The sequence below is a fragment of the Crinia signifera genome, chromosome 4, assembly GCF_055691185.1.
Source record: "Crinia signifera chromosome 4, ASM5569118v1, whole genome shotgun sequence".
NCBI classification, from domain to species: Eukaryota; Metazoa; Chordata; class Amphibia; order Anura; family Myobatrachidae; genus Crinia; species Crinia signifera.
In genome coordinates, this window is record NC_139220.1 from 315,909,503 (window position 1) to 315,931,229 (window position 21,727).

Here is a 21,727-nt window from a genome sequence, read left to right on the forward strand (position 1 = left end):
CAGGGAGTGAGATACAGTTTAATACAGGGGGTATACAGGGAGTGATATACAGTGTAATACAAGGGTATACAGTATACAGGGAGTGATATACAGTGTAATACAGGGGGTATACAGTATACAGGGAGTGAGATACAGTTTAATACAGGGAGTGATATACAGTGTAATACAAGGGTATACAGTATACAGGGAGTGATATACAGTGTAATACAGGGGGTATACAGGGAGTGAGATACATTGTATACAGTTTACAGGGAGTGATTTACAGTGTAATACAGGGGGTATACAGTATACAGGGAGTAAGATACATTGTAATACAGGGGGTATACAGTATACAGGGAGAGATATACAGTGTAATACAGTATACATGGAGTGTGATACATTGTAATACAGGGGGTATACAGTATACAGGGAGTGAGATACAGTGTAATACAGGGGTATACAGTATACAGGGAGTGAGATACATTGTAATACAGGAGGTATACAGTATACAGGGAGTGATATACAGTGTAATACAGGGGTATACAGTATACAGGGAGTGAGATACATTGTAATACAGGGGGTATACAGTATACAGGGAGTGAGATACAGTGTAATACAGGGGGAATACAGTATACAGGGAGTGAGATACAGTGTAATACAGGGGGTATATAGTATACAGGGAGTGAGATACAGTATACAGGGAGTGATATACAGTGTAATACAGGGGGTATACAGTATACAGGGAGAGATATACAGTGTAATACAGTATACAGGGAGTGAGATACAGTGTAATACAGGGGGTATACAGTATACAGGGAGTGAGATACAGTGTAATACAGGGGGTATATAGTATACAGGGAGTGAGATACAGTGTATTACAGGGGGTATACAGTATACAGGGAGTGAGATACATTGTAATACAGGGGGTGTACAGTATACAGGGAGTGAGATACATTGTAATACAGGGGGTATACAGTATACAGGGAGTGAGATACCTTGTAATTCCCAGGTCTGGGCATATGCTGTGTAACTGCTTCAGCAGAGAGTAACAGGACAGTTGTGTTACATGAATACAGCCATATACAGGGGGTATACAGTATACAGGAAGTGTGATACATTGTAATATAGGGGGTATACAGGGAGTGAGATACAGTGTAATACAGGGGATATACAGTATACAGGGAGTGAGATACTTTGCAAGAGGGAAAAAGGGTGAAAGTGTATAATGAATATATACGCCAGGGTTGCCGACCCTCCTGGAATTTCCGGGAGTCTCCCGAAAATCGTGTCCCCCCTCCCGGCCCCCGGGTGGGCAACCCTCCCGGATTCAGGGGGCACCCCCGCAATCCTCAAATCTCAGAGGAGGGGGCGGAGCTAAAATGACACAATCGCGTCATTTTAGCCCCGCCCCTTCCACGGGGATCCGTAAATTTTCTGGTTTAGCATCATGGGGCGGGGCTTAGTGATGTCACGCTTAAGCCCCGCCCCCTGAGCGGCTGCTGAAACTCTCCTCTCCGGGCTTCTCCCAGAGAGGAGAATAACAAAGTAGGCAACCCTGATATACGCTGTGTGCAATATCCTAAGTAAAGGATTCCTTATTCCTTCCCCGTTAATACACAAGACATAAAAATTTGAATAATGACACTTAGCCTGCGCTGGTAAGTCACAATGATGATATACCTCCATCATTCAAGTAGGGCATAAAAGGATAAAAAAATATATCTATATAGTGAAGTACAGTTGGTTTTATTCACATACATAGAAAAACACTCAATCAATCAATCTGGAGACCCAGCCCCCCAAGACCTAATGGCTTCAGGTGGCCGAGTGCGCATTCCCCGGGCAGGTTGGGATCGTTTTGTTTACAGCAAGTTGGTCAACAAGCATTAGGTCGACACCATTAGGTGAACATTCTGAAAGGTCGACATGTGGCTAGTTCGACAGGCAATTAGGTCAACATGACTTTAGGACGACATGGCTTTAGGCCAAGAAAGTCAGCTCCTGATTGGCCAATAGAATCATTCGGATGAGAGGCGCAGAAGATGAAGGATCTCTGCTTCTCTCCAGTGTATGAGCGGGTACCAGCAGCCGGGAGAAGCGCGACTTGAAGAGAAGATGCCGGGATCCTTCGCCAGAGGACCAGGTGAGTAGGATTTCCTTCCACAGGTACCCTTTTGGATTACTACGGATCCTGGACCCCGGACTCTTCAGCCCTGGAGCCCCGGACCCAGGGCCGTCTTAACATTAGGAAGGGCCCCTGGGCAACCTAGTTCACTGGACCCCCCCCCCCCAAATTAGTTTGCCCAGGAGCCCACAGTCACCTCCCCAACCCTCACCTCTCTGGCTCCGTGCGGCAGCCAGTCAGCTTCCGGCGGCCGGGGATCCGATCATCTTCGCTGGGGGATCCGGGCAGCGGGATCAGGGCAGCAGCGGTAGCTAGGAGCCTGCCCTGAAGTGGCAAAGCGCTATTAACTGGCGGGGCGGGAAGCGCTGTTGCATTTGAAAAGACTGGCCAGATGCTGATTGGCTGAATTCAGCCAATCAGCGTTCGGCCAGTCTTTTCAAATGCAGCAGCGCTTCCCGCCCCACCGGCAAATAGCGCTAATGGGAAAGATGGTGGCCGGGTGGCGGGGATCCGACCATCCTCGCTGGGGAAGGGGATCAGGGCGGCGGTGGCGGTAGCTAGGAGCCCGAAGCGGCGAAGTACTATTTGTCGGCGGGGGCGGGAAGCGCTGTTGAATTTGAAAAGACTGGCCGGATGCTGATTGGCTGAATTCAGCCAATCAGCATTCAGCCAGTCATTTTAAATGCAGCAGCGCTTCTCGCCCCCCCTGCCGGCAAATAGCGCTTCGCCGCTTCGGGCTCCTAGCTACCGCCACCGATGCCCTGATCCCCCTGCCGGATCACCCAGTGAGGGTGATCAGAACCCCGGCACACGGACCCCCGAAATTAAATTCACTGCTAGCTAGGAGGTAAAGCGCTATTTGCCGGCTTGGTGGGAAGCGCTGTTGCCTTTTCAAAGACTGGCCGGATGCTGATTTTCTGAATTCAGCCAATCAGCGTCCGGCCAGTCTATTCAAATGCAACAGCGCTTCCCGCCCCGCCGGCAAATAGAGCTTCGCCGAATCAGGCTTCTAGCTACCGCCACCGCCCTGATCCCCCTGCCCGGATCCCCCAGCGAGGGTGAGCGGATTCCCGGACCCCGGCCACCATCTTTCCCATTGGGCTGGGCCGGGGGCCCCTAGGTCCTAGGGCCCCCGGGCAACTGCCCATCGTGCCCAATGGGAAAGACGGCACTGCCCGGACCCGGACCAGCCCCGGCACCAAGGCCCCGGAACCAAGCCACCGGACCGGACCCAGGGACCTACCGACGGGCTAAAGATAGGTAAGTATCAGTGTGTTTGTGTAATGTATGTATTAAACTTTTATTTTTCTGGCTTGACAGTGTGTTTATTTAACTATTTCTTGTACTGTGGAACTACAAGTGCCAGCGGGCCCGTTAATGCCACGCATGCTGGGACTTGTGGTTTTCCAAGTCCCAGCATGCAGGGGAGACTTGCTGGGACTCATAGTTCCACGGTATAAGACAATAGTTTTTAATCAATTTTTTTACACAAAGATCAGCTCGATGCCCACAGCCCAGGGGCATTTGGCCGCGGGACCTTATATAATAAGTGTCCCCCGGCTGTGGCATTACCCTGCTGGCTGGTTGTGCCTGGGGCTGGTTCTTACGCCACCCCCTGGGGCTGGTTCTTACGCCACCCCCAGTGGTCAGCCTGGTCAGGTAAGTCCTGGAGGGGGGGACCCCTTTATTGGGGGTGTCCCCACTCCCACAGGACCCCTGGCCAGGCTGACTGGTCGGTAGGGTTAATGCTTTGGCCGCGGGACCTTATATAATAAGTGTCCCCCGGCTGTGGCATTACCCTGCTGGCTGGTTGTGCCTGGGGCTGGTTCTTAAAATACGGGGACCCCTACTCATTTTGTCCCCCATATTTTGGGAACCAACCCTGGCCCTTGAGCCTGGGGCTGGTTTTAAAAAATCAGTGAAGCCCTATTTGTTTCCTGATTTTTTAATACCAGCCCCGGCTCTTTCAGCCTGGTGCTGGTTATGGCAGTGGGGGGACCCCACGCCGTTTTTTTTTTTTTTTAATCCCCCCTCATATTTTTTATGGGTTAAAGGGGTTTTTAAACGGCAGTGTGAATGTGCCAAAAACGGCTTTTAAACGGTAATTTACCGTTTAAAAGCTGCAGTGGGAAAGGGTCTTTATGGCTCTTGCTGTTTAAAAACCCATTTAAAAATAATGGGTAATGACCCGTTTCAGCAGTGGGAAAGCAGCATTATATGCGCTGTTTCCACTTATTTGTGTTCTTTTCAACACTATTTTATGACAAGGGCTTACAAGCGTCTGTTTCCCCTTATCCTTATTTCCTCACAAGGAGGAACCACAGGTCGGCCCAACGTGCGTGTCACTGAAACCCGGAAGCAGCAGGGAGCCATAGAACAGGATGAAGGTGATGCTAAGTGACCCAGAAGTGGTGCAGACACCGTCCAGCCCGGCGCGCGGGAACCTGTGGCGTCTCCCACACACATCATGGGCGCCCCCAGTGGCGTAACAATAGCACAGCAGCCCCCGCGGTTGCGGGGAGGCGCAGTGTAAGTGCGGGCGCTGGGGGGCTGCGGTGCTATTGTAATGCCCCCCCCCCCCCCCCCATGCCCCGCAGGTTTACCGGTCAGCGATGCGGTTGTCCCGGCTCCCGCTCTGACTTCATTCTGAGCCTATGGAGACGGACCATCATAAAATGTCCGCCCCTATATAGCAGACAGTTCTCTGAAACTGTCTGCTGTATGGGGGCGGACATTTTGTGATGGTCCATTTTTCATATCAGAATGAAGCCAGGACGGGACTCGGGAGCCGGGACCACCGCAGCGGCGACCAGGGCTGCCAAGAGAAATCCTGGGCCCCGGTACAACAGCGTCACGGGGCCCCCCTGGAGTGGCAAGCGACAGAAAAGAGGTGTGGCCATTAAAGGATAGAGGGGTGTGTACCACACCATATACCCTTTATGCAACACAATAGTAGACCCCTTATACTTGACCCTTACACATTATGCTACACAGAATGAGCCAAAATTCACATGGAATGTGTTAAAATTCACATTATGCCACATGGAATGACACAAAATTCAAATTATTCCACACAGATTGAGGCAATATTCAGGGAGAGTGAGATGAATGGTGGGGATGCAGGGAGAGAGATGGCGGGGACAAAGGTGCATAGAGCGAGATGGCGGGATGCAGGGACAGAGACGGTGGTGACGAAGGACCAGACGGTGGGGACGCAGGGACAGAGACAAAGTAGGTCTAGAAGGTCATTTCTACAGAAATCTTGGGGCCAGTACCCCAATATCACTGGGATTGAAAAATGCTGAAACCCTGTATTCCCGGGATCCAGGGATTGGCATCCCTAAAAGAAAATTTCCCCCTGTGCCCCCACACTGACTTGCTGTGGAGGGGGGCAGGCGGCCGCAGTGCATAGGCAGGCGTCGGGTAGACATGTGCGACGTGGGAGGCCCGGCGGCGAGCAGGTTCCGGTGTCGGGTATGATGTGGGAGGCCCGGCGGCAAACAGGTTTCGGCACTGGTGGTCAGCGCTGCGGCCTGCGCAGCGTGACCTATGACCGAATCACACAGCGCAGGCCACACGCCAGGTCGGGAACAGCCGGGCAGTGTCTGAGCGAGTGCTCAGACGCTGCCCGGCATTAGACTGCACATGTGAATGCGTGAGTTGGTGTATGGACACAGCTAACCCCATGCCCACTCTCCTAGTCCATTGGTCTCCAACCTTAATTGAGCGAGAGCTACTCGTGACAAAGACAAACAAAAGTCCCCGAGAGCTACTAAAATTTGAACAATGCCCATAATACTATGCCGCACACCGTAATGCCCCAGCGCAATATGCTGCACACTGTAATGCCCGATACATTATGCCACACACCGCCATTTCTCTGAAACATGATGCAGCACACCGCAATGCCTGATACTATGCTGCACACTGTAATGCCCCTGACACATTATGCCACACATTGCAATACCCCTCACACCTAATGCATACCTCCCAACTACGGCAGTGGAGAAAGGAATATATGTGCATGCCGCAGGCACGCGTCAAATATTTTTGGGCGCCGTTTTGTCGCTGTGAGGGCATGGCCAGTGTCTAATTCCCACAGAACCGTCCCAAAAAAATGGGATGTCACACAAAAATCGATACACACTGACTATGCCACACCACGTTGCCCCCCACAGTAAGGCTTCTAATACATTATAAATTACCTGCTTGTTGCCAAGGGAGTTAATATGCATTGCCAGGGGTTATTGCTTGTTGTCAAGGGGAGTTAATGTCTGTTGCCAGGGGTTCTTGCTCGTTGCCAAGAGGGGGGTTAATGTCTGTTGCCAGGGGTTCTTGCTCGTTGCCAAGGGGTTAATATGCATTGCCAGGGGTTATTGCTTGTTACCAATGGGTTTAAATTTGTTCCCAGGGGTTAATGCTCATTGCCAAGGGGGGTTAATGTACTTTGCCAGGGGTTCTTGCTCGTTGCCAAGGGGGATTTAATGTCCATTGCCAGGGGTTCTTGCTCATTGCCAAGGTTTTTTAAATGTTGCCAAGGGGTTAATATTTTTTGCCAGGGGTTCTTGCTCGTTGCCAAGGGGGGGTTTATTTCCATTGCCAGGGGTTCTAGCTTGTTGCCAAGGGGTTAATATGTGCTTGGCCACCCGCCCATCAGCTGCTGCTGCCCCCTGCTTTATCCTGCCTTCCCCTGCGCACAGAGAGACAGACGCTAGAAGTCATTTTTCATTTCCAGCGTCTCTGACAGGAAGCACAGCCCGGCAGCGTTACCAGGAAGTGCAGAGCTGTGCTTCCTGTCAGACGCTAGAGGTGAACTATGACTTTTAGCGTCTGTCTCTCTGTGTGCAGGGGAAGGACAGACAGGGGAAGACTGTGGCAGCCGCAGCTGACGGGCGGGTGGCCGGACACATGGGCGGGCACACAGGTCCTTGTCCTCCCTACGCACCCGCAGCCCAAAAAATATATTTTAAAGTGTGTGTCCCGACCCGGGCCCCCCTGGCAGGCCCGGGCCCAGGTAAAATGTACCCGCCCCCCCCCTGCCTCTCGGCGGCCCTGGCGCCGACAGGCATCCCAGCTGACAGCCGGACTATGAGTAAGTTATTATATGGGTGGCGGGCGGGCAGGGAGGGGGAGGGGGGAGCACCAGAAACCTTTGGCGGGGAGGAGCAATATTTGAAGTTACGCCACTGGGCACCCCTGTCACTATAAGAATCCGGTAGGCACGCTTCTGATTGTCACTCTCTTGCACATGCAACAATTCACTTAAACAGACCACATCCTGATGAAATGGTGGTTGGGGCCAGGAAACGTTGATGGCACATTATGTAATGTATTGCTGTACCATTGTAATCGCAGAGTGACGACTATTTTTTGCTTCTTGCAAAATATCCATTGTACAGTGTGATTCCCAGCGCAAAGTCCTCTCAGTGTGATTAATTAAGTCCAGAAAAGTTAATAGATGTCTGCAGCCTCTTTCATTGAATCCTTACCAACAACCTGGCTGAATACTTGTTAAAGAAGGAGAAAGATACGCACCAATGAGCAGTGTGCAATAAAAAATATTTACTAGAAATGTTTTACAGGGGGGGGGTGTACCATGGCAGGGGAAGTGAGGGAGGAGTTATTTTACGTGTGTTGAAAAACTGGGAGGGGCATCACAAGAGGGAGTAGAGATGGGCAAAACGGATCACCTAGTCGAGCCGGGATCCAGCGGATTAGTCAGTTGAAAGATCCGGATCATTCGACTCACCTTGAGAAAGGGTTAATTTTATATTGACAAAGCATAAAATCTTGCGAGAGGTCTATAGCTCTCGCGAGATTTCCCCTGTACTTAACTTTGTTCGTATCCACCGGGCGGGAGGGCTATGGGAAAGCATTAGCTGATGTAAAGGATGATGAGGAGAAGCAGTGGGTGATGCCAGGGGATAGGTGACATGGAAAAGCATTAGGTGATCCCAGGGGAAAGGTGCCATGGGAAAGCATTAGGTGATGTAGAGGATGATGAGGAGAAGCAGTGGGTGATGCCAGGGGATAGGTCATATGGGAAAGCGTTAGCTGATGTAGAGGATGATGAGGAGAAGCAGTGGGTGATGCTAGGGGATAGGTGACATGGAAAAGCATTAGGTGATGTAGAGGATGACGAGGAGAAGCAGTGGGTGATGCTAGGGGATAGGTGACATGGGAAAGCAGTAGGTGATCCCAGGGGATAGGTGACATGAGAAAGCATTAGGTGATGTAGTGGATGGTGAGGAGAAGTAGTGGGTGACGCCAGGTAGAGGGAGACAGATAGACACAGTTGGGGAGGAAGAGGCACAGTGGGATGGAGAAACACTTGTTGACAGGAGAAGGACATATTGAAGGAAGTGGGTGATAAGGTAGGTGGGGGAGCTGGGGGAGTGATGGCTGGGAGACACTGGGCTGGTATTATGGGATTGTCAATACATGTTGGGACACCTATATGAGCACTGACCTGCTGATGTCTTTCTCCTAGCCCTGCACAGTCACTCTAACAACAGCCTCTCCTCTGCTGCATCACTTCTGCACTGCCAGCAGCAACTCCATCCCCCTGGCCTACACCAAGCAGCGGGCAGATCTGTCCACCACTTTATCTCTCTCCAGGCAGCAGCAGATATCTATCCCTTACTCCACCAGCTCCCATCACCTGCTGCTTCATTCCCCCTCTGCTGGCTCCTCCTGGCATCAACAGATCATCAACTCATCTGCTGACAGGAACACCTTTGCCCCCAACAGCACTCCGCCAGCACCCGGGAGCTTCAGCACTGCCTCCCATAGCTAGATCTCAGCAGCTCAGTCCCCAACTCCAGGAGCTGCAGCACCATCGCTCCTCAGCTGGGGCCCTGCAGCTTCAGCTCTGTCCCCTGCTCTGCCAGCTCCCAGGAGCTTCGGCACCACCACTACCCCTCAGCCAGCTCTCAGCAGCTGCAGCTCAGTCCCCCACTCAGGAGCTGCAGCACCATCCCTCCTCAGCTGGGGCCCTGCAGCTTCAGCTCTGTCCCCTGCTCTGTCAGCTCCCGGGATCTTCAGCGCCACCCCCCCCCCCCCCTCTTCAGCCAGCTCTCAGGAGCTGCAGCTCAGTCCCCATCTCCAGTGGCTGCAGCACCGTCCCTCAGTTGGGGCCCTGCAGCTTCAGCTCTGAACCCTGCTATGCCAGCTCCCAGGAGCTTCAGCACTGCCCCCCCCCCCTCAGCCAGCTCTCAGTAGCTGCAGATCAGTCCCTACTCCAGGAGCTGCAGCACCATCCCTCCTTAGCTGGATCCGTGCACCATCCCACCTCCCTGCAGCTTCAGTACTGTACCCTGCTCTGCCAGCACTGCCCCATCAGCAGGGTGTGGTATATGGGTCCGACAGTCGGGATCCCGACAGTCATTATCCCAATGTTGGGATCCTGACTGGCCAGACCCAGACAGCATGGTGAGCACAACAAAGCCCCTTGTGGGCTCACTACGCGAGCCACCTATTCTATTCTCCCTCTATGGGAGGGAAAATAGCCGACGGCCATCGAGAACCCGTCTGTCTGTGTTTTGACAGTCGGGATCCCAACGTTGGATGAATGGCTGTCGGGATCCTGACTGTCGGGACCTCGTCCGGCACCCCATCAGCCAGCTCCCAGCAGCGTCTCCCATTTTGAATGCTGCAGCTCTGTCTCCTGCTCTTCTGGCTCCCGGGAGCTTTACCACCACCCCTACATCAGCTGGCTCCCAGTAACTCTGTCTACAGATCGGTCAAACACTCTGCTGGCTCTTGGCAGCTGCAGCTCTGTCCCCCCTGTTTCTCCTGTCCAGATATTTTTAAATAAAACAACATGTGGGCACGTGCCCTTGTGCCCCCCTCCAAAAAAATCACTCCACTGTAAATGTTCATAGACATCAAGCAAGCTGTTTCATCTTTACATTTATGTACAGTAGGTGAGCAATTATTTCTAGTAAATATTTTTTATTATAAACTGTTTAATGGTGCATATCTTTTTCATTATTTTTGTGTATGTATATTTTATATATATATATATATATATATATATATATATATATATATATATATATATATATATATATATATATATATATATATAATAGTTCCTTACACAATATAACCCAGACAAAACAGTTAGACTATGTTAACTTTTTTTATTTACTTTTTACATTTCTTACAGGACGATTGCACAACATCTTCTAATATTCTTAGTCCAAATCCAGCTGAAAGGGACGTTGTTCTCTGATCTAGCCAACTAAAGTCATCATTTCTTCTTACACCTGGAGGATTAACACAAGTGACTTTATTTTCTGAATAGAAGAAACATGGAACAGTTAATTTTTCCCATCTCACACATGATGAGTCTCACAGGAGAGAGACCACATGTGTGTTCTGAGTGTGACAAAGGCTTTACATGTAAATCACAGCTTCTCATACATCAGAGGATACACACAGGAGAGAAACCATATAAATGTTCTGAATGCAGCAAATGTTTTTCCCAGAAGTCAGCACTTGTCCTACATCAGAGGATTCACACAGGAGAGAAGCCATATAAATGTTCTGAATGCAGCAAATGTTTTTCCCACAAGCATTATCTTGTCATACATCAGAGGATACACACAGGAGAGAAACCATTTACATGTTCTGAATGTAGCAAATGTTTTTCCCAGAAGTCACATCTTGTCGTACATCAGAGGAGTCACACAGGAGAGAAGCCATATAAATGTTCTGAATGCAGCAAATGTTTTTCCCAGGAGTCATATCTTGTTATACATCAGAGGATTCACACAGGAGAGAAGTCATATAAATGCTTTGAATGCAGCAAATATTTTCCCTTCAAGTCACATCTTGTCCAACATCAGAGGAGTCACACGGGAGAGAAACCATATACATGTTCTGAATGCAGCAAATGTTTTTCCCAGGAGTCACATCTTGTCCAACATCAGAGGAGTCACACAGGAGAGAAACCATATAAATGTTCTGAATGCAGCAAATGTTTTCCCAATAAGTCACATCTTGTCCAACATCAGAGGAGTCACACGGGAGAGAAACCATATAAATGTTCGGAATGCAGCAAATGTTATTCCCAGGAGTCACATCTTGTCCGACATCAGAGGAGTCACACAGGAGAGAAGCCATATAAATGTACTGAATGCAGCAAATGTTTTACCCAGGAGTCAGATCTTGTTATACATCAGAGGAGTCACACAGGAGAGAAACCATATAAATGTTCTGAATGCAGCAAATGTTTTCCCCGTAAGTCATATCTTGTTATACATCAGAGGAGTCACACAGGAGAGAAGCCATATAAATGTGCTGAATGCAGCAAATGTTTTTCCCAGAAGTCACAGCTTGTCTTACATCAGAGGAGTCACACAGGAGAAAAGCCACATAAATGTTCTGAATGCAGCAAATGTTTTCCCCGTAAGTCACATCTTGTCATACATCAGAGGATTCACACAGGAGAGAAACCATATAAATGTTCTGAATGCAGCAAATGTTTTCCCCAGAAGTCACAGCTTGTCAGTCATCAGAGGATTCACACAGGAGAGAAGCCATATAAATGTTCTGAATGCAACAAATGTTTTCCCTGGAAGTCACAGCTTGTCCGACATCAGAGGATTCACACAGGAGAGAAGCCATATAAATGTTCTGAATGAGTCACATAATTATGATGAACTCCTACATATGACAGCAGCATGTAGCCCATGAAGTACTTCATGTGTCATACACTGGCTTGGTGGGTATATAAGGTCATTCACTCATTGCTGTCGTAAATAAAAGGGGGAATTTATCTGATGTGCAAAGAGGGATAATTATCAGCCTTCGGGCAAGGGTGGCAGTATTTCTGAAACAGCGCAGATTGTGATCTGTTAACATGCCGCTGTGGTTATTGTGTATTGTGACTGGGCAGATGGGACCATTGTGAATAATTGATGTAAGAACTGAGAATCCCCAAATGCCGTTGATGTAAGTGGTGAACGTTGGCTCCAAAGGTGCATGAGGGACATCTGACGTGCTACAGTGGAGCAGCTCACCATCAACATGAACCTGAGGGCTACCAGACAGCTCAGCAATCCCTGGGGGATGTTATAATGGCATTCTCTGGACCCAGTCATCCATGTGGCAGCACTCAACCAATTTAGTTATGAATCCATCCTAGCAAATAACATGCAACCATACATGCTGGGGTTGCTGGGATCTTCCAGCAAGATAATGTGACGTTACACAGCTAGAAATGTCTGACCAATACAACCAAGACTTCTATGTACTTCCCCAGGGGTACCCTAGATGCAGGACAGGAGGTGTGAGTCTTGGGAGAGGATGGTCTGGGTGAGTGGAAGGAAACCACGTGAGGTCCGACCTGCCGTCTCTGACCCGATGCACACGGAACCGTGCATCGGGTCGGACCCGGTGTCTAAACCTGCGATTTGGCCTGATTTCACTGCCCGATCCATCTGAATCCATCTGAATTTAGTGTTCAGTGCAATTGCCAGAAGATGTTCAAACATTTAAAATCTGTGACTCAGGACTGTAATTCACAGTAAAAAGGAAGCAGTATGTGTTTTATGTGATGTATTGCATGTCATGTTTCCTATTCAGGTGCTCGTTATGTTGTGTAATATATACTGAAATTATGCTGGTTTATCATGTTTCCTGTTCAGGTGCTCATTATATTGTGTAATATATACTCCAATTATGAAAGAGGAGGATATACAGCACTTGGATTAGACTAACCCAAGAGCTGTATATCCTTCTTTTTCTTGATTCGTACTTAGTAGGGAGCCTTACACACTCCCATATACAGCAGCTGTAACAGTATTCTTGGTTCGCAGTCTCTCTTATATACTCCAATTATGCTGGTTTATCATGTTTTATGTTAAGGATCGGTTTGCATGAGGACATGCAAGATTATAGCAGGTGTGTATGTGGCATCCCAGCCTTTAGCTGAACTGCAGGCATTGCAGGGGTTTTAGAATAGCTATGCAGACTTATCAGTGAGTGGGGGAGTTAATGATCCCCAAACCAGTTCTTCCAGATCCTACTACATGTAAGGGGATAGGACAGGAAGTGAAGGGAGTTAGGACTGGATGTTACGGTTTTAGAAAAAAGGACAGTCTATAGTTGAGTGTGAACTGAGGAAGATAATACAATACACAGGAGAGCATGTCCAGGGGTAAGAGCCCAGGCTGGGGGTGTGGAGAACAGGCAGTATTATATTCCATAGCCCCTGGCCTTATGGAAAGGAGAGCACAGTGTGAGAGCAGCAGGAGAGATCAGTGGAAGGTAAGCAGCCACAGCATGAGGCAGCAGTGGAAGAAACAAGGAAGATCCCCACTTTCAAGGTACCCTAGAAGCAGGACAGGAGGTGTGAGTCTTTGGAGAGTATGGTCTGGGTGAGTGGTAGGAAACCTCGTGAGGCATAAAATGCCCCCAGCAATGCATCCAGGAGAGATGCCAGTGGACAGACTGCAGGTAGATCCCCCACAAATAGGGGGAGAATGCACCGTGAAGAATCTAAGTTTGCAACCACTGAACTACTGATTCCCAGAAATAGGAGCAAGTGGCGATTAGCCGGGAGAGACCATAAACTATTAGTCTGGGTGCCCAAGGCCAGGAGGTATGCCCAATTGTCTTGCTGGTATTAGGAATGGGGCAAGGAGATAGTAGGGAAGAGATGGGGGAAGGTAAGAGAGGGCTATAGGGAGCAGGCCCCTCCCCAGGGTCGTATACCCATACTTAAGGACAGGACCAGTATAGGGGGAGGATCAGAAATAGCAACAGGTGATGCAGAAAGGATTGTCTTTCTCCAGCAAGAACACCCAGAAAGCAGCAGAGGAATGAACCAGAAATATTATGATAAGTATCTAGGGATATTTTATTTGCAAGTATTCCTTCTTATTCTTTTACTTAATTCCATATTTGGCACCCGGCCACCCTGCTGCAATCTGCTGTTACAAACTCCCAACGTCTCTGTAATTTTATGAATTTAATCTTTAATGCAGTTAGAATTTTATCACATTTTTTTTAAAATATATCAATATGAGTATAAGCAAAAACACCAATAATATGCATAAACATGTGTCAGCTTGTCATTGTAAGAAATATTTGTATCATTATAACACAAATAAAACTAGGAATACATCGTAACAGCGAGTAACAACAAGTACAGTGTATTTATAGGTACTTTTTTCCTAGCACGGCGCCCGATATTATTACTTAAGCAAATGTAGTGAAATCACAGTATTGTATGACATGCGATGCAATGAGATGCAATTTTCCTATGTAATTTATTCACTGCTCTCTGTCAGTGAATGCATTACAAAAATCGGGTCCGATATAAAATCGCCATACGTTCAGGCCAGAGCAACTTACGTTACTTCCTGAAAAGTGCTGGGGGTAATCTGCTGCTTTATACAAAATCTTTTGCTGTTAGAATTCTGTTAAAGTCAATTCATGCAATTGTATAAGAAGTAATGAATATAATTAGGGCACAGGGGAGGAACCATAGTTCTCATAGCAACTAAGTTAAGTTTTTAAGGGGTACATGCTTTGACTTAGCAGGGAAGTAATATTGCTGAAGCTGGGTGCAAAGTAGATGGGCCCTTTAACAGATTACGCATTAAAAAAAAAAAAAAAAAAAAACATTTTAAAAAATGGGTTACGGATAACTACACAGGGCAGATAACCGCTCAGTGCATGTTAGCTTGCCAATAAGGTGGAATGTGCTGGAAATTTGGAAATGGAATAAGCAAAGCAGAATAATCACAGCAAAATCTAAGTCATTTTGTGTAACTTGGGTGGTAAACAGTCACAGGTGCAATAGCATGAGCAGGGTGTAGAGCAAATTATGTACAGGAATCAGAAGGGTGCAAGGAGACCTATGTGCAGTGCACCTGCCAGCAATGTGGTGGCAACATCTTACAACCTTTATGCTAATACAAGGGATAACAGCCCCTTCTTTTGAAGCTTAGTACAAGTTCTTTTTCACGGTCATTTAGAACAAAGGTAATGCACTATTTACTGAACAAGCTTAGTGAAAAGTCTAATGACAACAGGGCTTAATGGGACGTTATAAATTCCATGGGGGTAGCTATTCAGTCACTTGTATCAGATAGAGGCAGGGTAGGAAATTGAAAAAGGAGGATGCAGGGAAGGCGGCATTATAGGATTATTGCTCAGGTTTGGGAGGCTGCATGGTGCAATGTATTTACACACAGTACAAACTAACGTGTAATATGTCACCTCGCAGTGCAACCCTTCCTCTTCCACCTGCAGATACCTAAGGATGGGGGGGGGGGGTGGCCCGGCTGATGACCTGGACGGACGCTGAGCTACAGCAATGCCAAAAGCGTAGTATGAAAACGTACTCTTTCTTGACAGGAATGAGTTCTAGTGTGGTGGAAAAATGATGGTATAACCAGGTTCCAATGGCCCTACATTTCCTCGCACGCTGTGTTAGTATGTGCATAAAGTAGCAAGAGCCTTACATTTGCCATAGCGAAGAAAGCATTAGTGACAGCGGCACGGAGAAGCTGCAGGTCAGATGTGTTAGCGCAGGGAGTGCAAAGCGCATGCCAAAAGGCCAGGTCATGGGAGATTCAGGCTCATCCAACACATGTCATACCCAGCAGGAAAATCAGTGAATGATGCCTTGGAAAAGCAACAGTGCAGCGTCGCTTACCAGTCTTTTGAAAATGCGCTCAGAATAGTGCGCAGCTGCGGGGTAAGGGCCCAATTGGGGAAGATAGATATCAAACCAGCATTTAGGCTCCTCCCCCTTCACGCACATAGTCACAGATTCACAGTACTAAAGTTTGAGAGCAGTTATTATGTGGATCTATGCTTACCCATGGGTTGCGCCATTTCATGCGCATTCTTTGAAAAATTCAGCACGTTCCTGCACTGGTGCGTTGAAGTGGGGACGGGCTGCAGGACAATTGCGCACTATCTGGATGACTTTCTAATGGTCGGCCAGGCGAACACTGACACATGCGAGCGGCTGTTAAAATACACGCAGGCGCTTTTCCACACTTTTGGGGTTCCCATAGCAATGGGAAAAACAGAGGGGCCTACAAACAAACTGTCGTATCTGGGAATAGAAATAGATACCACCGACAGGCTGTGTAGATTACCAGAAGACAAGGTTGCCGGCCTTATGAGGCAGATTGGAGAGCAGGCCAGAGCAAACAAGATTACCATAAAACAGCTTCAATCGTTATGGGGGTCACTGAATTTCGCATGCAGAGTTATCCCAATAGGCAGAATCTTCTGCCGACAGCTGGAAAGGGCCACAGTAGGGGTAAGAAAACCGCATCATCGATTAAGCTGACAACAGAAATCAGAGAAGACGTGTTCATGTGGGAGACCGTTCTAAGGGAATTCAATGGTATTCACATCTGGCCGGCACCGCCTGTGTCGAGCAAGAGGCTGCAGATGTACACCGATACAGCAAGGTCTTGTGGTTTTGGGGCATATCTCGAGGGAGAATGGTGTGCATCCCAGTGGCCGCAGAGCTGTGTTCAAGCAGGGCTGACCAGGAACATGCTGCTGCTAGAGCTGTTCCCGATCATAGGAGTGGTGGAGATGTGGGGTAACAGGTTAGCCAACAAGGAAATAAACTTCTGGTGTGACAACCTTGGGTGGTTCAGGTGATCAACAGGCAGAGTGCCTCCTCCCAACCAGCGATCATTCTGATCAGGTATTTGCTATTGGTTTGCCTGCGGCACTTCATTAACTTTTGCGCCAAGCACGTCCCAGGGGTAGATAACATCATAGCTCATGCCCTCTCAAGGGGAAAGTGGGAAGCCTTTAGGGAAGCGGCACCTCATGTCCTCCTCAAGTATCAAGGTCATCAAGATGGCGTGAACAAGCTAGTGAAAGACTCGTTAGCGTTTGCTACATGGAGAAGCTACAGGGCAGCTTGGGAGGAATGGGGTAACATAAGAAAACAGCAGTGAAGGAGGGTAAGCTGGAAAGCAAAGCGCTAAAATATTACTGTGGGAAATGTACAAAGACGGGAAGTCTAGGGCGCAAGCGAGGGTAGCGCTGGCAGCCATTGCTTTCTTTACAAAGGTAGCAGGGGAGGATGACATGACAAAGAGCTTTACCATCAGCCAAATGATGAAAGGTTGGGGCAGGAGGAGCCCAACAGAGCCTGATGCTAGGCGGCCCATTACCGAGACAATGTGCTGGGGCAGCTCATGGTGGCAGCTAAGGATGTGTGCAAAGGGGTTTTCAAAACAGCGTTGCTCAGGGCAGCATTCGCAATGGCATTCCATGGGGCATTTAGGGTTAGCGAGCTGGTGGCTGCATCAAAAGCTTGCAAGGGGTCAGGCATATTGGCGGGCAAAGTATCAGTGAGCAGAACGGTGGTGACCTGCAAAATACACAGATCTACGACAGAGCAGCAAGGCAAAGGAAAATGGGTGGCATTGCGGGAAGGAAGCAACCCAGAGACCTGCCCCGTTAGGTTGGTAAAAGAATACTTGGTGCTCAGAGTCAACGAGGGTAACGGAGGGTCTGAGGCCTTTTTGGCGCACGCGGATAAGTCCCCACTCATGGTATACCAATTTAAATTCCTGCTTAAGTGATGTGTGAAGGCTAACCGTCAGCAGGAAAAGGAGTAAGGTACGCACTCGTTTAGAATTGGCGCAGCCACCGCAGCGTTCGAAGCAGGGTGTTCGGAGAAAGAGATAAAATGCGGGGGGGGGGGCAAATTGGGGACCCAGGTCGGTTATAGGTTTCAGTTTCGAGAAAGGGTCCATCCCCCCCCCCCCCCCCCCCCTCACGGTCGACTTGATTCAGTTACATTCGAGGGCTGGTGAACCGCAGTGCTTTCTTTGCCACCTAAGCGAGTAAGATTATTTTGTAATCTGATTAATAAATGTGACCTTTAACTCCTTGGGTGGTGGGTTTTTTCTGGGGCAGGGCAAACCAACCAGGGCAGGTTTGTCCAGCCCCAGCAAAACCCACCACATGAAGTTGGAACCCCCCCTCACCTCCGCTCCGGCATTAGTACGCCGGAGCTTCCCTGCAGCTGCTGTCCCTGCTGCCAGCCTTAGCCGCCTGTCACATTTAGCAGTGACGTAGGTGGCAGGCTGGGGGATGTTCGCGGCGTGCTGCCGACATCACTGTAAAATAAGTGACGGCAGGTGGCTCAGGGCAGGGAGCTCCGGCGCACCGATCGCCGGAGCAATGGCTGGGGGGGACTGAAAGTATGTGACCGGGAAAGGGGGGCTCTAGAGTTTCTGCGCCAGTGGTGCACACCTGGACACCACTGGCGCGCACCTATTCTATGTTACTGGTATGCCCGGAAATTTTCCTGGACAGCCCGCTGCGGCAGCACAGCTGAGCCCGGGACATTTCCAGGCATACCACTCAAGGGGTTAATTTGCCATAAATAAATGTCTCTGTTTGGTTATTTCAGGAAAATGGGGAGCAGGTGGAAAGGGAAGGGTGGGATGGGGGACATTTAAGGGGGTGGGGTTTCTTAGTCTCTTTAAGGGTAAAAGTATGGCGGGAGCTTTAGACGCTCAGAGGTTTAATGATATTGTTCAGAAGGGGAAAAATGAGTAATATCATTTTAAAAAATTGCTTAGGGTATATGGGGCTACTCCTCTGACACCCCATGAGCCCCTGTTACAACTATCACACCTGTGGTCGTGGAATTGTTACTCCCCTTTTGCCACATTGCCCTGTTAACCCTATGACTCGCTGTACCACTGGCATCCCTTTTCCCCCTGTAGCTTTGACATTGTTACCACTTTCATCCCATGCTCCTGGCAATTCCCTGTTTAACACCTCCCACACCCTGTGTTGTTTGCAAACACACCATCCCTTTCACCCCCTCCACTTGACAGCTACAAGCTGGGGATCGTGCACCATACATATAGTAGCAAGGAAACACAGCCCGCTTCCCTACAGCAGGGGTACACAGACACTCTCCCCACAGCAAGAGCACAGACCCCCTCTCCCCACAGCAGGAGTACACAGCCACTATCCCTAGGGGCACACAGCTGCTCTCCCCACAGCAGGAGTACACAGTTCCTGATCCCCACAGCAAGGATACACAGCCTTCTCCCCATCAGCGGGTGATCACAGCCCCTCTCCCCCTCAGTGGGGGCACACAGCCCCTCTCCCCACAGAAAGAGCACAGAGCACCTCTCCCCATCAGCGGGTGATCACAGACCCTCTCCCCATCAGTGGGGGCACACAGCCGCTCTCCCTACAGCAGGAGTACACAGTTCCTGATCCCCACAGCAAGGATACACAGCCCCTCTCCCCATCATTGGGGGAACATAGCCCCTCTCCACATCCAGGGGAATACACAGCCCCCTTCCCAGCAGCAGGGGTTCACAGCCCATCTCCCCACAGAAAGAGCACAGAGCCCCTCTGCCCACAGCAGGAGTACACAGCCACTATCCCTAAGGGCACACAGTCCCTCTCCCCATCAGCGGTGGGGCACACAGCACCTCTCCCCATCAGCAGGAGGCACACAGCCCCTCTCCCCATCAGCAGGAGGCACACAGCCCCTCTCCCCATCAGCGGGGGCACACAGCCCCTCTCCACATCAATGGGGCACACAGGCCCCGTACCCATCAGCGGGGGCACACAGGCCCCATACCCATCAGTGGGGGCACACAGGCCGCATAGCCATCAGCGGGGGCACACTGGCCCCATACCCATCAGCGGGGGCACACTGGCCCCATACCCATAAGAGGGGGCACCCTGGCCCCATACCCATCAGTGGGGGCACACTGGCCCCATACCCATCAGCAGGGGTACACAGGCCCCATACCCATCAGCGGGGGCACACAGGCCCCATACCCATCAGCGGGGGTACACAGGCCCCAGCCTCGGGGGCACAGATGTTGGCAGCATGATGAAAACATAGCTCCACTGACCACAGGGGGGACAGGGCGGCCGCTGTGAAGAGGGAAGGGAATGCTGCAGCAAAAACCAAGGGAAAACCAGGGCAGCAAGGTCAGCAGGTGAGAGAACTACAAAACTCCCCCTCACCTAGGGGAGCGCTGTCTATGTGCTGCCGGATCACAAGCGAATCGGATTTTGCAGCCACATTTGGAATACATAGCACATTTGGAATACATAGCACACTATTTATTGCAGTGGTGTAACTATAAATATTGATCCCTTTGTCAAAAAGGTTTCTGGCGCCCCCTTCCTGCAATGCCACACACACACACACACACCATAGTTGCCTACCCTGCTGCATTCTGCAGGAGACTCCCTGACATAGCAGCAATCTCCCTCTCTCCCTCATTAGTCTAGCAATCTCCCTCATGTCACCTAGCCCACATTACACTGTTACATCATAGTTACCTACCCTCCTGCATTCAGCAGGAGACTCCCTGAAAAAACAGCAATCTCCCTCTCTCCCTCATTAGTCTAGCAATCTCCCTCATTTCACCTAACCCACATTACACTTTTACATTTTTGGGAAAAAAAGGGAATGAGAGACAGATAGATTTACAATGAATCATCAGCACCACTTCTCAGAACTTTACCAAGTATAGTAGCTCTTACTAACTGCTTTAGGGCTCATCTACATTTGGATATATCATTTTCAAAGATTCCTCTCAGATGTAGCAGTACACACCCACACTTCTAGGTGCCATGTTCACAATCTCTTTTCACAATCTCTCCATATATGGAACTAGACACACCCTTTGGGTGGAGCATGACACGCCCCCTCAATGGCGCGCTGTGCAAAATTCTACCAACTATAATCTCCCTGAAACTAGTTTTAAAAAGTAGGCAAGTATGACACACACACACACATGGTTACACTGAACTGCTCCAGCACATATACACACATGGCTACACTAAACTGCTCCAGCACACAGACACATGGTTACACTGAACTGCTCCAGCACGCACATGGTTACACTGAACTGCTACAGCACACACACACACACACACACATGGTTACACTGAACTGCTCCAGCACATATACACACATGGCTACACTAAACTGCTCCAGCACACAGACACATGGTTACACTGAACTGCTCCAGCACGCACATGGTTACACTGAACTGCTCCAGTACACACACACACACACACACACATACATGGGGCCTTATTTTGGTTCACTCTTTCTGACAAAATACTTCTTAGATGGACAAAACCATGTGCACTGCAGGGGGGCAGATGTAACATGTGCAGAGAGAATTAGATTTGGGTGAGTAATTTTGTTTCTGTGCAGGGAAAATACTGGCTGCTTTATTTTTACACTTCAATATAGATCTCACTTTGAAGTAAAACCCCACCCAAATCTAACTCTCTCTGCACATTTTGCATATGCTCCCTACAGTGCACATGGTTTTGTCCATCTAAGAAGGATTTTGTCAGAAAGAGTGAACCAAAATAAGGCCCAAGGTTACACTGAACTGCTCCAGCCCACACACATGGTTACACTGAACTGCTCCAGCACATACCCACACATACAGTAGCTACACTAAACTGCTCCAGCACACAGACACATGGTTACACTGAACTGCTTCAGCACACACACACACACACACACATGCTGTACATGGTTACACTGAACTGCTCCAGCACACACACATGGTTACACTGAACTGCTTCAGCACACACACACACACACAC

General features: G+C 49.3%; 1 protein-coding gene across 2 annotated transcripts in view; it reads left to right on the forward strand.

Moving 5' to 3' along the window:
* LOC146075872 (uncharacterized) overlaps positions 1-14,293 on the forward strand; it is a 28,864-nt gene extending 14,571 nt beyond the window's left edge. The window contains exons 1-2 of one of the 2 annotated variants that reach the window (XM_083185541.1): positions 9,402-10,029; positions 10,275-14,293. In XM_083185541.1, the coding sequence (XP_083041667.1) occupies positions 10,420-11,754 (1,335 nt within the window). In that variant the 5' untranslated portion in view covers positions 9,402-10,029; positions 10,275-10,419 and the 3' untranslated portion in view covers positions 11,755-14,293. Of the gene's footprint in view, positions 1-9,401; positions 10,030-10,274 lie in introns of those variants that run through there. The other variant, XM_083185540.1, reaches the window with a different exon arrangement.
* Positions 14,294-21,727: the final 7,434 nt, after the last annotated feature.